The 18,565-nt window shown below is 37.8% G+C and overlaps 1 protein-coding gene across 1 annotated transcript in view; it reads left to right on the top strand.

The window, feature by feature from the left end:
* The window catches only part of cta (Guanine nucleotide-binding protein subunit alpha cta), a 75,930-nt gene extending 68,621 nt beyond the window's left edge, over window positions 1–7,309 (top strand). The window contains exon 3 of the mRNA XM_090376997.1: window positions 6,734–7,309. Within this exon, the coding sequence (XP_090233123.1) occupies window positions 6,734–7,309 (576 nt within the window). The remainder of the gene's footprint in view (window positions 1–6,733) is intronic.
* Window positions 7,310–18,565: the final 11,256 nt, after the last annotated feature.

The raw sequence follows: 18,565 nt of genomic DNA on the forward strand, positions 1-18,565 counted from the left end.
GACAGTTTATCGCAAACCTATGTGTGCTGGCCAATTTACCAACTTCTGGTCAGCACACACGCGGGGCCACCTCCTCTCCACTGCCCGAACCTTGCTAACTCGCGCCTGGACACACTCCAGCTCCGCAGATGAGAGACGCAAAGAGATCACCAGAGTCAAAGTAGACCTTACGAAGTGTGGCTATCCCATCGACGTCCTTGACAGGTGTGATCTACAGGCACGCGACAACGCGACGACCAACAGCAACGCCAACAGTGACGAGTCATCCACGAGGGCATTTATCCCATACTACCCCAACCTGTTACAACAGATCGGTAGAATCCTAACATCATATGGGATAAAATGCATCCAACTCCCAGGCAAGAAACTGCGTTCTCTTATCTCCAACGTAAAAACACCCATCCCCACTCTTCTACAGAGCGGTTTGGTCTATCGCATCTCTTGCCGTGACTGCACCAGCTGCTACTTTGGAGAGACTGGACGTCGACTCGAGAAACGTCTCTCAGAACATAAAAGGGCGATCCGTTTGGCAGATGTAGAACACTCAGCTATCGCCGAGCATGTCTGGACAACCCGCCACGACATCGACCCACACCGCGATGTCGTGGTTGTGGACAGGTCCCACCATTACCTAAAGCGCACCTCGTTGGAATCGTTAAATATAAAATGCTCGGATGCCTCTTTGAACAGGAACAGTGGTTGCCAAGTTAACCCCATCACAGAGGCAGTAATTCTATCCATAGACAAACGTTGGCCACGTCACCACCATATGTCACAGCCACAAACATCAACAAACAATTAACCACGCGCCTCACGCACCATCCTGGCAGTGCACATCTCTATTCCAACTGCCATTCATGTATTCAATCTGAAGAAGGCTGCCTCCCAGCCGAAAGCTTATTAATTGTAATTCTAGTTTGCTCTGTGAAACAAAATAAATTTTCGTAATTCCCTACTATACTGGCTTAACTGAGAAAATCTCTCTGGTATTACATACTTGCCAGACACGCTGTGTGCAACTGCCTGGGAAAAGATTGCACACAGTCGTATCAGAGGTTAAAGATCCTGTACCCATGGAAGGTACAAGTGGGGTCATATATGAGATTAAATGACTGGATTCTGGGGGAGTGCTATGTTGGTGAGACAAAATGCTGTTTCAAAGATTATATGGGGGGGGGGGTATATTAATGCAATAAAAGTAGCAGATTATGGGAAATTTGCTGTGGCTGAACATTTTTGGGAGGAGAACCACAAATTTCACCTGGCAATACTGTCATAGTCTATTGTTCACATGGATATTGGAACTGCAAATGGCTTATTTGCAGTTCCAGAGTTTGCAGATTTCTTCGTCTGAGCATAATACTATTAATAGAGATGGGGGTAAATCTGTATTCATCCCCTCTTTGAAACCATAATTCTCAGACGGGATGAACAGTTTCGTTTGGCATGCTCCCGAGCCATTTCCATTAATGTGTGGAGGCTACTGCCCAAGCTTCTATCTGCATGCTGCAAGCCATGATCCTGCAGGTATTTAAGGATGTACTGTGGGGTCAAATCAAGTTTTACTGTTGATAAAGGAAGCGGTCTCCTCTGTTTTTATTGCATTTATTCTGTCTAGTGTAATTGCTATCCTTTCTATTCTATTTTTATTTATTATTTTACTGCTTTTATTGTACAATCGGTATATTTTATTTTATCATTTTTAATTTTATCAGGTCTTATATTATTTCTAATTTAATAAGGTTTCAGTTATACGATTGGTGTATTCCCTGGACTGAGGCGAAGTCCCCATGTATCCTCAATTCACAAAGGGAGATAAAAAGGTGACACAAGTAATTACAGACCTGTTAGTTTACCTTCTGTTCTGAGGAAAATAATGGAGTCACTGTTTAAAGAAGCACTGCAGGATCATCTAGATAAGACTGCAGTAATAATTCAGACACAGTATGGGTTGGTTAAGGGAAAGTCTTGTCTGACAAATTTGATTGTATACTATAATGTGGTTATAAAAGAACTGGATTCAAAAAATAATTTTGATATCATATACTTGGATTTCAGGAAAGCTTTTGATACTGTTGCGCATGGAAATTGGAGCAGTATGGTATTAAGGGCAAGTTGCTACAATCGATAAAAGGGTGGTTGAGTGGGAGACAGAGGGTGGTCATCAATGGACGCTGCTCTTCGTGGACTAATGTTATCAGTGGAGTCCCCCAGGTTTGTATATTTATCAATGATATTGATGAAAGTATATCAGGCTTAATGTCCAAGTATGCAGATGATACAAAGGTTGGCAAGGTTATTAATGACAGTAATGGTAGTGTGCTACTGCAACAGGATCTAAAGAAGTTGGGCAGATGGGCTGAGGAGTGACAACTGAAGTTTGAACATTGACAAATGCAAAGTACTGCATATGTAACCCCAGAGAAATGAGAAGTAACCCCAGAGAAACATACCAACTTTGTGGTACTACACTTAGGGTAGTAGAAAATGAAAAAGACCTGGGAGTAACTGGGAGAGAAAAGCAGTGAGATATGAAGTTTTCTGGGCAATGCAGACAGGCTGCCAGACGAGGTCATGGGATATTGTCAATAATATACAGGAATTTTGCTAGTAGGGAAAAGGAGGTGATTATCCTTTTGTATAAAGCAATGGTCAGGCCAAACCTTGACTGCTGCATAGAGGTCTGGAGGCCTCATTTTAGGAAGGCTGTAGAGTTGCTTGAGCATGTACAGAGAAGGGCAACAAGATTGGTGGGGGGAATGAAGGGGTTTTCTACCAAGAAAGACTCAATTTCTGCAAATTGCAGCGGCTGGAGACTAGGCACCTGCGAGGTGATCTGATTGAGGTGTATGAGGGTTAAGCATGCTGAATTCTGATGCTATTCTTCTGCTTGCTCAGATTACGAACCTTGAAGGGACATAAAAAATTCAAATCAAGAAAAAACAGTTGTACAACAGATGTGTGAAAATTTGTCTTTAGCCAGTGGGTAGTTGATTGCTGGAACAAACTTCCATTTGTCATTGTGGAAATTGATGGCTTAAGTATATTCAAGGAGGAACTGGACAAACATTTTAGAGGGAATGGATGTTTGAAATTGTTTTTTTTTTTTTTTTTTTTTTTGGCTAATGCTACATAAGCTCATACGCTTGCTTTTTTGCATCACATGCTTTTATACTACATTGCAGTTATTATGAATCAAATTATACTGTATTGTAATAGCAAATAAGAGTATGGAAACAAGTGATTAGCATTACTAGAGGCATTTGATGCAAGAAAGCAAGCTTATGCAGCATCAGCCAAAAAAAAAAAAAAAAAAAAAACCACTTCCACTTCACCCCTCTGTTCGTTCAAAATACCTGTCCAGCTAAGCCTTAAACTTATTTAGGCTATCAACCTCCACTACAAGGGATGGAAGTCTGTTCCACCAACCAACCACCTGCTGGCTAAAGGCAAATTTCCGCACGTCTATCCTATATCTGTCTTTCCTCAATTTGAATTTATGCCCTCTCAGGTGATTTTTCTGAGCTAGAGGAAGAATCCCATCAGCATTGAGCATGCTCAAACCATTCAAGGCTTTATACACCTCTATCAGATCACCTCGCTGGTGCCTAGTCTCCAGACACTGTAATTTGCAAAACTTAAGCCTTTCTTCGTAAGAGCACCCCTTTGTTCCATTCACTAATCTTGTTGCCCTTCTCTGTACTCGTTCCAGCAGCTCTACATCCTTCTTGAAATGAGGCCTCCAGACCTGTATACAGTACTCTAGGTGTGGCCTGACCATTGCCTTATACAAGGGAATAATCACTTCCTTATCCCTGCTGGAAAAATTCCTGTATATCATTGACAATACTCCATGAGCTACTCTTGCAGCCTGTCTGCACTGTTCAGAGAACTTCATATCTGCCTGCACAACCACCCCCAAGTCCCTTTCATTCTCTACCACTGTCAGTGTAGTACCACAGAGTTGATACGTTGCTCTGGGGTTGCTGTTTCCCATGTGTAGCACTTTACATTTGTTAATGTTAAACTTCATTTGCCACCTCTCAGCCCATCTGCTCAACCTTTCCAGATCCTGTTGCAGTAGCATAGTGTCAGTAGTGTCCTTGACAACCCTGCCAACCTTTGTATCGTCTGCAAACTTGGACATTAAGCTTGATATACCATCATCAATATCATTTATAAATACAGAAAACAATAATGGACCCAACACTGAGCCCTGAGGGACTCCACTAATAACATTAGTCTACGATGAGCAGTGTCCATTGATTACCACTCTCTGTCTTCTCCCCCTCAACCACCCCTTTATCCATAGCAGCAATTTGCCTCCAATGTCACACTGCTCCAATTTGTGTAGCAGTCTTCCATGTGCAACAGTATCAAAAGCCTTTCTAAGGTCCAAGTATATAATATCAAAGCTATTCCCTGCATCCAGTTCTTTTGTGACTGCATCATAGTATCCAATCAAATTGGTCAGGCAAGACTTCCCCTTAACAAAACCATGCTGTGTCCGAGCTATAACTGAAGTCTTGTCTAAATGATCCTGCAGTGCTTCTTTAACCAGTGTCTCCATTAATTTTCCTGGAACAGAAGTTAAGCTCACAGGTCTATAATTACTTGTGTCAGCCTTTGATCCTCCTTTGTGAATTGGGGTCACATTTGCACATTTCCAGTCTATGGGTACCTCCCATGAGTCCAAGGAAACTCTCATAATTATGTCTAAGGGTTTGCTTACTTCCTTTGCTGCCTCCTTTAATATAACTGGATAGATCCCATCCACCCCGGGTGCCTTTCTTGTGTTTATCTTCAACAGTTTCTCCTCCACTTTACTCCCAGTTATTTCAAGATTCTGTAGCTTACTACTAGAGTTGAATACACCTCTGGCATTCCCTTGCTGAATAACTCCTCATGTGTAAATGTCGATGCAAAATATTCATTTAGTTTGTTAGCTACCTGAGCAGGATCATCAACAGTTGACCCATCAATATCAAGTGGACCAATCTGATTCATCCCCTTCCTTCTAGAGTTTACATAAGTAAAGAACTCTTTGCTGTTTTTCTTTGCATCCCTTGCCAAGGATTTCTCGTAATCTGCCTTCGCCTGCCTAACCTCCTTTGTAACTTGGTTGCATATCAACTTGTATCTATCATAGGCTTCTGTGTCATGTGTTAATTTGTAAGTATCCCATGCATTTTTCTTCTCTGCCATATGCCTCATTAGTTCATCTGACATCCATTTTGGCCTAAACCTTGAACAATATTTCTTAGTTGGTATGTAAAGCCTAGTAGCTTCCAAGATAAGTTCTTTGAATGCTTCCCATTTTGAATTTGCTGTTGGTAACATCATCAGTTGGTCCCACTGTATAGAATTTAAATACTGTCTCAGTCCATCGTAGTCGCCTTTACGGAAGCAATAACCCTTCCCTTTACCCCGAATGGTAGTTACCTCTTTGAGTAAATCCCACTTCAGCACACTGTGATCACTGCCACCTAGTGGTTCATTTATCTGCAGATTCTTAATGCATGAAGAATCACTGCTGATAATCAAATCCAGAGTATTAGTCCCTCTAGTTGCCTCCTGAACATGCTGATGTAGAAAACAATTATCCAATAAATCCACAAAAGCCTTGCTAGTGTGTGAGTGACCAACCCACAAATTCCAGTCAATATCTGGGAAATTAAAATCCCCCATTATAAGACTCTCTGATTTACTGGCCCACTCTATTTCCCTGTACAGTTTCTTATTATACTCATCAGAGTCATTAGGCCTATAGCACACTCCTACTCTCAATTTTGATCTCCCAATGCTTATGTCACACCAAACTGACTCAACACTGCACTGTCCAGCGATGTCGACTGGCTTCACTTCCTTGGATTTTATGTGTTTCTTAACTAATAGCATAACCCCTCCCCCCTTCCTATCCTGTCTATCCTTTCTGTAGACGTTGTACTCCCAAAATTGCAGTTCTGCATCCCTTATATCTGTGTGACACCACGTCTCTGATATCCCAACAATATCTGCCTTTGATGTTATGAGCAATACCTCAAATTCATCAAATTTATTTACTAAACTCCTAGCATTGGTGTACACGCAAGTATACCTGCACCTGTTTCTATTCTTAGCTACCCTAACACAACCTATGTGTTTACTAGTACCGCAATGGCTCCCAACAGTCTCTGAAATATCATGCATCTTGTTTTTCAGGCTTCTGCTCATTCTAATAGAAGCAGTGCAAGAATCTCTTTCACCTCTGCCAGTGGCTACTGTCAATCTATTGGTCTTTGTCTCCAATTGATTGAGTGAACATGTTCAAGTAACAGATAAACTGATTGGTATGTGTGTAACAGACTATAACATGATTAGTTTGAGTGATTGATTGACCGACCTAAAAGCATTTTGTTGATAAGTAAAATTTAAATCCAGTGTCAACGATCGGCTTTAGACTCCTATGTGGTATTAGTGTACTAAAAGTTCCAAATATGTTGGTATTAGAAAGAAGAGTAAAAATACAAATAAGCTAAGTATAGTTTGTTTCTTGTTCTAAACAATTTTCTTAAAAATTGATATGTTAATTAATTGTTGACTGGTTTTAAATTTTAAAAGTGGCATGTTTATTTATTAGATTGTAATTCATTTGCAGAGAGTTTGTATCGTTGTGTTGCTATAATATTTATCATAAAGGTGAAAAAAAAAAATTCTCGTATTTCATTGTAATTGTATTTTATTTATATTTTAGGAATATGTGCCAACAAATCAAGATATTCTACATGCACGAAAAGCTACAAAAGGTATAACAGAATTTACTATTCCTATAAATGAAATTCCTTTCCGATTTGTAGATGTGGGTGGTCAGCGGTCACAGAGACAAAAATGGTTTCAGTGCTTTGACAGTGTCACATCTATTCTGTTTTTGGTATCTTCCAGTGAATTTGACCAAGTTTTACTAGAAGATCGGAGCACAAATCGACTTGTAGAATCTCAAAACATATTTGAAACTATTGTAAATAACCGAAATTTTTCAGAAGTGTCCATTATTCTTTTTTTGAATAAAACAGATCTCTTGAAAGAAAAGGTTGAAACGAAGACAACTGACATTTCAAAATTCTTCCCAGAGTTTCAAGGAGATCCATACAATCTGGATAACACACAGAAATTTATTCTTAATATGTTTGATTCCGTACGAAGGGACCATAAAAAACCTCTTTTTCATCATTTCACAACTGCCATCGATACAGAAAATATCAAAGTTGTTTTTAATGCTGTTAGAGACACTATACTGCAGAAAAATATTACACAGCTCATGCTTCAGTGAATTATATTATACTCATTAACTTCTGAGGTTAGCATATTTAATTTGTACAGTATTTAATTATAAACTGTAAAGGAAATTTTTTTTATGTATGTGCATGTATACAAAGGAGAAATTCATTCTTCCTTTCTTCCTGTACAAGAATCAATAGCTATAAGAGCTATTTATATTAGTGTTCTGTTAAGAATTGGAGAATTTTGTAATTTTATGTTTTTCCTTAAAGTAAGTTTGGCATTTTGAATACCAGAAACTGAATTGTGTGCCAAGAAAGAGTCCAATAATTTATTGAATAAAAATATTTAAACTTTTTCCCATTTGGATAAGATCTCCATATTCTCTGTAATAGTTCAGTGTTATACAGTCATTGTTCTATATAAACAGTTTGCACTTGGAATATTAAAATTTTTGTGATCCTGTATTACAGACACTGTATCAAGTGCAGTGTATAGTTGCATGCCATAATTGATATTAATGGAAATATAAAACTGTTTGAAGACCCTTTGTATAATGAATTCAGTGTACACATTATACATACTTTCATATTGTTGCTACTGTTTTAATTGCCAATAAAAAATTTCTATAAAATAAACAATAAATATATGCAACTTTTTCATGGTACACAAAAAAATCATAACAGTAATTTTAATGTAAACCTTAATGGGTTTATGGATTATTATAATCATCTGCTGTTTATTAATATAATTATTCTAAAGGTAAAACAAACCCTAGTAAATGCATTAAAATTTTATCACATGATCAAGAATTTTGAGTTGGAATCTATGAATTTCATTGAGGGGTGGCATTCCTTTTTATCACTATAGTCAACTAAGTATGCATGCTTTATGCAATGGAATTATTTTGAATTTCTTAGAGAAACTTGGGCAAAATCTTTTTTGAAAGGCAGAAATTGCAATTGGTGAAGTAGTTTTAAGTTCAGAAGAGTGGAAATGTTGAAGGAATTGGGGTAGATGCAAAGTATGCTCTCAAAGCTGAAAGAAATAAGTGGCCCTTCATGTTTATGGCTTAAAAACCACAAATCCGAAGTTAAAATTTAAAAGTATAATTTAGAGCCCCCCCCCCACCTCTTATGTATTTTAAGAAAAATACATATTATTTAATCTGTACATTCAACGTTATTAGTACGGGGTATCAAAATGTTTTCCCCTGACATGTTCTACATAACCCAGAAGGGTGAAATTTGGAACATAGATTACCCCTATATAACATCATCCAAAACTACACATTTCTCCCATCTTTTGTAGCACTTATGCCATTTTTGTATAAGGTCTCAGTTTGTTCTCAAAACATGCTTCTATCACAGAAATTGCCTCTACATTGCCAAAAAAAAAAAAAAAAAAGCTTTCCACACAAAAATGATTCCAGTTGTGGAAAGAAAGCAGGGTGTGGCAATATATGAAGTTCTAATTTCCAAGCAAGATCAGTGGGTGCAACAGTAGTGTGGTTTTGTGAATTAACAGCATGCCTTTGCTGAGCATTCCACATTGCTTTTCCTTAACTGCTTCAGTAAGTTGCAGTAGTAATGTGCATTGATTGATATACCCAGGTAATCTGTGAGAATAATGGCAATATATGAAGTTCTAATTTCCAAGCAAGATCAGTGGGTGCAACAGTAGTGTGGTTTTGTGAATTAACAGCATGCCTTTGCTGAGCATTCCACATTGCTTTTCCTTAACTGCTTCAGTAAGTTGCAGTAGTAATGTGCATTGATTGATATACCCAGGTAATCTGTGAGAATAATGCCCACATCCCATAAAATTAGCTGCAACATCTTCCCTGCAGATGGTTGCAATCTGGCCTTTTTGGGATTTGGTGGTGATGATGGATGGTTCCCATTGTTCTGAAACCTGTTTTGTTTCTGGGTCAAAGTGATGTATCCATGATTCATCCACAGTCACTAGTCGGGGAAAAAACATGTCGGGATTGTTGTCACACATGGTGATCAATTCAGCAGAGCAGGCCTACTGTTATTTTTTCTGAAGACATAAGTGAGGAAATCATCATGCTGAAACTTTATTCATATTCAAATCATTGCAAATTATGCTCTTATGATCCATAGCTTATCACGTTCTTGGCAACTATCTGTTTAATTTTTATCCAGCAGTCACTGAAGATCAACTCTTCAATTTTTTCCACGAATTCAGCAGTGTTTGATGTGGATGACTGCCCATTTCTTTCCTCACCATGGACACTCTCCCGGCTGCACTTGAACTGACTCCATTTTACATCATCATATGATGGACAGATATCTCCCTACACCATAGATAGATATCTCTTCATGGATAGTCCTTGGCTGTTTGTCTTGCAAAAACAGGAGTTTGATAATGGATTGACAAACTTCATCCATGATGACATACTGTCACACATTCAACTGTGTAACAAAAATGAGTTAGAGCAGTGAAAGTTCTGCCATACATTATTAGATAAACAAGCAATGTAGTCAATAAAACAACATTCATAAAATACACAGAACAGGGGGGGAGGAGAACTTTTTGATGTTCCTTGTATAAAATGAGCTGAAGCTGATTGTTGTCCACTCCTGCTTAAAAGATCAGCATTCATTCATGAGCATATAAAAAAAAAAAAAAAAAACAACATAATTTGTGTACACACACAAAATATTCACAAAGGGGGATTGAAGGTTGCCACGAGTAATTACAGACCTGTTGGTTTAACTTCTGTTCCAGGACAAATAATGGTAAAGCACTGCAGGATCATCTAGGCAAGACTGCAGTTATATTTCAGACACAGCATGGGTTTGTTAAGGAGAAGTCTTGGATACTATGATGTTGTCACAAAGGAACTGGATGCAAAGATTAATTTCGATATCATATATGGTAAGTCCCCGACTTATGTAAGCCTGTGTTACTTAAATTTTTTTTCACTGAATTTTCTTTATTTTAGGATTGTAAAATTTAAAAAAGCAAGAAAAAAAAAAAGCAGTTAATAACAACGAACACTGCATGCACAAATTCAAAATTTCACCATAATGTAAAAGCCCACAGAATTCCATCTGTCGGTATTATTGCAAATGCTGTAAGATCAAGTTTACTACCTTTATAATAGAATGCACTAACAGAAAAGCCCAATAAACTGGCTGCAAATTGTTTTTGTTTTACAGTAGTGACCTCGCGTGAGGTGATAGTGTTTCCATCTTAGCCCTATGAAGTTCTTTACAGAAAATTTCATTTTCACCATCCATGATGCCCAATAAGAGGTACTAGTAAATCTATCAAGAAAAGGAAAGCGACTGATTTGCATCAGAAAATTAAATAAGAATGTATTTGTAAAATAAGAGAAGTTTACCTCAATATAATACGTAGAACACTTCCCTATGATACTTTCCAGAAATTAAAACGAAAAAATCGAAAATCATACATTAGAGTAACAAATAATTAAAAATTAATTTAACACAAAAATAAAATTAAAAGAATTTAACGAAAAAAATTGCAAAACAATTTGAAGAAATCATTTTGCAATTTTTGCGTATACAAGTTGCTATATGAAAATTAGGGATTTGTTTTTGAAGATAGTGACAAGAAAGGAGTTGTGTAGTGGAGCAAAAGGCCTTCTTATAAAAAAAATAGAATGCATGGGGGAATGGACCACAGTTCACTGGAATACTGTTACGGTTCACATGTGCATCAGTAATATAATAACCATTAAAAATATTTTATCAATCATTCCATTTTGTAAAATTTTCCATTTCAACCTCTGATAGTATTGCATTTTGGCCCAAACCTATTTAAAACTCCAAGAAAAGTCTTAGATTTAGGGATGTGCTTGACAGCTATGAAAAAAAAAAGTGACTTCTCAGAGCATTTCTCTACATGAGTACCGGTGGTTGACACTTGCAGCTACACTTCTGAGCATAAGTGGTGGTGACTTTGAGGGTTTCAAAACAAACACTGGTCAACTGTCAGATGATATAGAACAGATGATCAAGAAAATAAAAATAGATAAATGGCAGAGCTTATAATGGTGAAATTGGGTAGCTTGAATTTTAAAATTTCAGGTTGAGAATTTCAAACTCATTCATAAGCTAGTTACATATTAATATTAAAATTATGCTTGTTTTATACATTTAAGCTGCAGCAAAGACAATAAGAAATGTTTACTCAACAGATTTTGATCTGATGAAATAAGCTGGCAGTATCCTCTTAACATGGTTGCAGCATACCAAATTTGTATTTGTTTGTGTAGCTGATAAATACAATGTAGAAAACATTTTTAAAGGATGAATGTGGTGTGTCTGTAGAATACTTGACACATTTTTATTAATGACAAGAGAGCTCTATTATAACAAACCAGCTTCAATGATTTGATAGCTGTACAGGTTAGGGAAAAAAACCAATGTAATAAATAATAAGTGCTTTATTATATTTATTTAAAGTTATTTTATTCTTACAGCAGACGTTATTTACTAGGATCATATTAACTGGGACACTACAAGACTCCAAAGTAAAAAAAAAAAAAATTATCCACCAGAAATCTTAAAATTCAAGTAATAAATAGAATAGGTATAAACAGATGTTTTGCAAGTCGTAAATCAGCTCCAAGAAGCGCCGCTACAGTCGTGATTTAGAGATGAATATACCTATTATCCCGCAACCCCTGTTGTCTTCTCGTCGCCGCTCAAATAAACAATAGAAAGAGAATAAATGTTTAGCTTTTTTATTAGTGCATTGCATCAGTTGTGTTCCATTACACTACAAAAAGAAAAATTTTGTTTCGCTGTCAGAAGGGTCGAAAATTTTTTTATAGTAAATAGTTTTTTTGTTTAGAAATCACAAAAATTATGGGTAAATACAAAAGAGCTGTGCTTTCAATTGAACAAAAACTTCAAATTATTCAAAAGTTTGACAATGGGTACATCTGTTGAATCTAATGAACCATCACAATGCTGGTGAACAAATCACACACGACTGTAAGGAAAGCTATTTAGATTTTGCAGGCACATCTGATAGCATTAAAGGCATGACTATCAGAAAAATGATGAAACAGTCTACATATGAGGACCTCGACAAGCAAATGGTGTTTTGGTTAAGCCAACAAATTTAATTTAAATCAACTTTAAAATTAATTTTACACAGTACTGCCATAAATACTGTCACGTGTTTCTGCATGTAGCCACAAAATAAGACACAGGAACTCAAAACTGGGTTTATTCTTGAACACCCAACAAATGAAGCAACACAATGCTCATTCAAAATGCCCTCCGGTGTTTTTTACACAAGACCTTAAAATGTTCTGGCCATTCATCAATAGAAGTACGCATAACATCCAGTGATCTTTTCAGGCTCTCCAACGTGGCGTGCCTTTTACCACAGATCATCCCTTCCAAAATAGCCCACAAACAGTAATCAAGTGGATTTAAGATCTGGGCTGGTAGGAGGCCATTCGTCATGATTGATGAATTCTGGCACATTCTCAGTCAGCCATGTTTGGGTGATCTTTGCCTTGTGGGCAGGTGCTCAGTCCCGTTCGAAGATCCAGTGCTGACCATTGAAGAGAGTCTGATCGAGGGATCTCACATCTGGCTCCAAAATATCATTCAGGTACACCCTTGCACTGGTTTTCACCCCCCCCCCCGAACACAAAAATGCATCTTTGTTACACTTTCATAAGAGACTCCCCACCAAACCATCACTGATGCTGGATAATGACCCCTTTTAATGGCCTGACATGCCTCTGCAGAGCTATGGGCATACACCGTGTCATTTTGACAGTTGTAGCTCTCAATAGTAAAAATCTTTTCATCTGTGCAGAGTATCTGTCGATGTTTACAATTCACATATCAATGCTGCAGTGCCTCTGATCTTTTGCACCTCCGTTCTATCAGAGTTGGAATTAGGAACTGTCTTGTTCTCCTGTGGTAGGCACTCATCCCTAGATCACTTTTTATTATGCGTGACATCGATCTTGGTGATATTCCCATTTCTCTGGACATGAATTTCTGTTTTCGTAGGGGATTCCTACTAATTCTGTTCTCCACCTCCTCGATAGCTGCAGGGGTCCTCACAGTTCTTGGGCAGCCAGACCGGGGCCTGTCATCAATTCTCTGTTCGTTGTACCTATCAATTTCCCTGTAGACAAATCTTCGGCTTATTCCAAGTGGTTTCAGAAGTTTGAAAGTTGTAGGTGCATCCTGTCCAGCCTTATGAAGACCTATGACAGTAGTCCTGTTTTCTTTATCTCCTCATTCCATTTTCACTGGCTTCCTTTACTAGTTGATACCTGTTAAAGAAAACCATACATTGATATGGTTTTTTTTAACAGGTTCACATGATGCAAAACCCACCGCTCTGCAATATAATTCTATTTTTAAGGGAGTCTTGCTTTTGCAAGTATTTATGGCAGTACTGTGTAATTAGAATTAAAATTGCAGAATCATTTTAACACATCTTCCAGGTGGTTGATGCGGTTTAAACAGGCATGTTATTCGTCACCAGTGAGTCTTAAATATTTATTGAGACCAATGAACTAGTGCTGGAGCAAATTTACAATGCCGATGGAACAGGATTGTACTGGAAATGTCTTCTATCAAAAGCTTTGGCTTACAAAACCAAGGTAAAAGCTCCAGGACATAAAATGCAAAGATTGACAGTTCTTTGCAGTGCTAATAGTGTTGACAGGGTTGTGCAAATGGGATTACATTGGACGTGCCACACGACATCCCTCCAGTCTAGGGGGAACCATCAAAGTCTCAACATAAGTAAACGAGGCCCTTTAACCCCTTCCACCTCTGGGCCCCCACGTACCTTTGCACAGCCTGGCTGCTCGGTCTCATTCTTTGAAACTGCTAAGAATTGGAATGGCAAAAAAACCACGGGCTTTCTTGAATATTTAAATTTTACATACTCTCAAGTATGTAAATTTACTTGTTGATTACTACAATAATAAGTCAACCTGGATAGATGAGATATTTTCCAGTTGGTTTAGAACTAAATTTGTGCCTTCAGTGTTTATTTGGTGTCACTGGATTTGCCACAGAAAGCTGTCCTGCTATTAGATAACACACCAAGTCATCCTAATGAATTAGGAAATTCTAAAATTAGGTGATGGAAATATTTTCATAAAATATTTACCCCCCAATGTGGGGGATAAATATAATACAACTTATTACAACTTATGGTTTTTTTTTTTTTGCAACTTTTTGATGAATGGTTCTTCAAATATTTCTTAAAACCATTTTTTCTGATAGAACTATTGTCTTGCTGCCCCAGAAATTTTACCAAATTTGCAACAATTTGGGGGGGGGGAGTGCTGGGATATCGATGAGCAATCAATTAATGATTGGCTTAATTCTGACAAAGATTTAGCTGGCCATGAGGTACTAACACCACCATTAATAATGGTGAACCTGAAGAAGAGTTGATATTGTCACAAAAAATTAGCCACAGCTTTGCTTTTAACCACGCAGAAGCACTCCTTGACTACCTGGGGTAGCAAGATGATAATTCTGTCGGAAAAAATGGTTTTAAGAAATATTTGAAGAACCATGCATCAAAAAGTTGCAAAAAAAAAAATCTATACTTACATATTATTCTAAGTGAATTGATTTTCGCTTACTGTCCTATTTTTTGTATAATTAAAATGAATAAAAATGTTAAAAACAAAACGTTTTAAAGATATCAAGACTTTTTAAGTTTATACAAAACTTGTAAAAAATATTGTGAAAATTATTGTACCCCCCCCCCCCCCCATCGGCACCCTTTGACAGCCAATGCAAGCAAACATCATTACCTATAGGTAATAATATCTGCTTGCAATGTAAAGTTTTTTTATCTATCGCAATATTTTTTAGGTTTGTTGCTGAACATTTTTCGATATTTTTGGATTAACCAGGATTTTATTTTTACCCTGTATCTCGAAAAATCAAGAATCTACTGCAGTGGTTTTCGACCTTTTTTTAATAACGGCACCCCTAAATAATTTATTTTATTTTGTGGCACCCCTACTCAATTTTCTGCATGTTAGATCCAATTCTTTTTGTATATATATATGTGTTCATTATATTATCTTTCTTTTGATTCTAAATTTTTAACTGCTTTTTATGGCTTAGATTCAAATTATTTAATCTCTAAATTTATTACTATTATTATTTTATATAACTTAGCACAGAGGTTCACAACCTTTCTCGGTTCACGGTGCCCTTAGTGTCCCAGTAATTTTTTCACGGCACTCCTAGGCCAAAAGAAACACCTAACACAGTGGTTTTCGACCTTTTAATATATACCTTATATAATAATTTTATTCTTTATATAGAGGTACTGAATAAAGCATCAATTATAGATCACCACAAAATTAAAAAGATATGGTACAATGGATACCGTACTTTAAGTAATTTAAACCGAAATTATACGGCACCCTAAGAATGTTGTTGCGGCATCCCGGTTGAAAACCACTGACTTAACAGATATTGATCATTACAGAAGCAGAGAACTTGTCATTTTTTGTCTTCAGTCTGGGTGGTTGGCCCCAGATGAAGTGACCTAGATTGTGGATAAATAGCGATAAGTTTTGAATATATTTTAATTAATATTCTCTTCTTTTCCCTTTTTTTGTATATTTTTCTTCCTTCTACTAACCTTACATTATCCCTTGCATTTTCTATAAATCTATCTTGGTATGATTGTCTTCAATATTAATTACTATATACAACATATTATATATACAGGGTGATTCACTACCAGTGTGACAAACTTCCAGGAGGTCTGGGGGGCACAAAGACGAATTGGAATCACATAGCATTGCAGGGTCCGAAATGCTTTCGTCATGCAGTAGAGGACGTTGAACGGGAGGTCGCGTGAACAGTGATCCCGCTGGAAGTCAGCATTTGCGAACCGTTTCTGTTGAAGAAACCAAGTAGCAAAAGTCCTCCGGAGTGGATAATCTGCAGGCTCCAATGATTGGACGCGTTGCAGATGGTATGAACTCATTTGGTTTGTTGACAGTATCCTCCATACAGTGGACTGGGAAATACTCAATCGTTGGCCTATCGCTCGAGTACTCGTACTCGGATTGCCTTCTGCAAGACGTAGGACATTCTCCTCATTGTCTGGCGTCCTTGTCGTTCGCTCTCGATTCATGGTACCTCTCGTGAAACAACCAGTCTCACGTAACCTTCTGTGCACACGTGCAAAAATTGTATGATGGGAAACGTTCCTGGTACAAGTGCAGAGCGGCGCGCCCGTTACAGTCCGCAGCTCCATACGCGAGGTACATGTTGGCCAGTTCAACGTTTTAATACTCGTCCATCCTACTGCCTCGGGAACCGGTTCGCAAATGCTGACTTCCAGTGGAATCGCTGTTCATGCGACCTCCCGTTCAACGTCCTGTACCGCATGACGAAGGCATTTCAGACCCTGCAATGCTATGTGATTCCGATTCATCTTTGTGCCCCCCACACCTCCTGCAAGTTTGTCGCACTGGTAGTGAATCACCCTGTATATTAAAAAAATCTGTTATATGTAGTTATTACAATAATATAACTATAAACAAAATTACAATTCATAATACAAATTATCTACCATATTTCCCCATGTATAAGACACACCTTAATTTTGGGCCCAAAATTTGAAAAAAATTATAACATAAAGTTATTGAACTCAAGTTTTATTCATCATAAAATTCATACAACTCTTCACTGTCAAAACTCCCATCCATTAGCTTGTCCTCATCTGTGTCTGATGACGAATCACTGTCTTCATATATTGTCTCGTCCTCAGTTCCATCTATGGCATTTGAAATGCCACACGTCTTAAATGACTTGACAATGATCTCAATCTTGATATTATTCCAGGATCTTTTCACCCAGGTACAAACTTCTCCTATAGTTGGTTTCTTCACTCTTCCTGCTGGTGTCAAATTGTCCCCAGAAGACTTCATCCATTGGTTCCATTCGTCTCTCATGGCAGCTTTGAAGGGTTTGTTAATGCTGACATCAAGTGGTTGGAGCTGGGATGTCAAGCCTCCAGGTATGACAGCAAGTTTGTTTTGTTTTTTGCTCTGCAGCAATCTTCTTTGTGTTTTTTGTTATGTGTGCCCTGAACTGATCAAGCACCAATAGGGCAGGTTTGCTTAAGAGCCCACCTGGTCTCCTGCTCCCAACTTTCTCAAACCAGATCTTCATCCCATCCAACCTTTGTCATGAATGCGGACAATCACTCCTCGAGGAATGTCTTCTTTTGGCATTGTTATGCGTTTGAAAATCAGCATAGGAGGCAGCTTGGTTCTGTCGGCACAAGCTAGAACAACTGTATAATTGTCTTCACAGTTACAGTTTTCACCCCCTTCTTATCAACAGTTCTGTTACTTGGGACATCAAATTGAAGGGGGATTTCGTCCATATGTGCAATCTGTCCCAACTCATTGTTGTTGTTTTGTCATTCAATGTCGGAAGACACTGATGTGTCTTCCGACATTCAATGACAAAACAACAAAATTCAAGCACCTTCTGCTCATAGCTTTCAGGAATCTTTTGGGCAAGTCTGGTGCATGCACGCATGCTTAGTCCATTCCGTTTCATAAACCTGAAGCACCAATTGTGTCCTTTGAAATCAGTAACTTCTTTTTCATCAGCAATTCTTCTTGCCTCAATGCTGAACCATCTTTGTGGGCACAGGAATTCCAATTGCCCTTTGCTCTTCAATCCATATCTTCAATTCCCTCTCTAAATCAGGCCATTTTGCTGACTTGCCTCTCATGGCCTTCTGCCGTGGCATTTTCAGTAGGGTTTCTTCTTCCCATAGCCAGTCTCGGATTGTTTTCTCAGTTGGAGGAGGACCAAACTGTTCAGCAGCACGATTTCCATTCACTTTTGCAAACTGGATAACGTTTAACTTGAATTCAGCACTGTACGAAGGCAGAACGTGGCAAAACGTAACCTAATATACCGGTAACAAGTGCAAAACAATGAGCCCAAAGACAACAAGCGCGAAATGCAAGTAAAAAAATCTACAACCACTGTATAAGATGCACCCAGTTTTTAAACCCAAAATTTTTTGAAAAAGGGTGCGTCTTATACATGGGGAAATACGGTATATATAATAATTTTATTCTTTATATAGAGATACTAAATAAACATGAATTACAGATCACCACAAAATTAGAAGGATACCGTACACCTTTTTATAATGTAATAAATATATAAATTAAAAAAATAAATAAGTTTAAGTAACTTAAACCGAAATTACGTGACACCCCAGGAATGTTGTTGCAGCACCCTAAAGTGCCACG

This window comes from Mastigoproctus giganteus, chromosome 7 (genome assembly GCF_048544385.1).
Source record: "Mastigoproctus giganteus isolate SK-2022 chromosome 7, ASM4854438v1, whole genome shotgun sequence".
NCBI lineage: Eukaryota > Metazoa > Arthropoda > Arachnida > Uropygi > Thelyphonidae > Mastigoproctus > Mastigoproctus giganteus.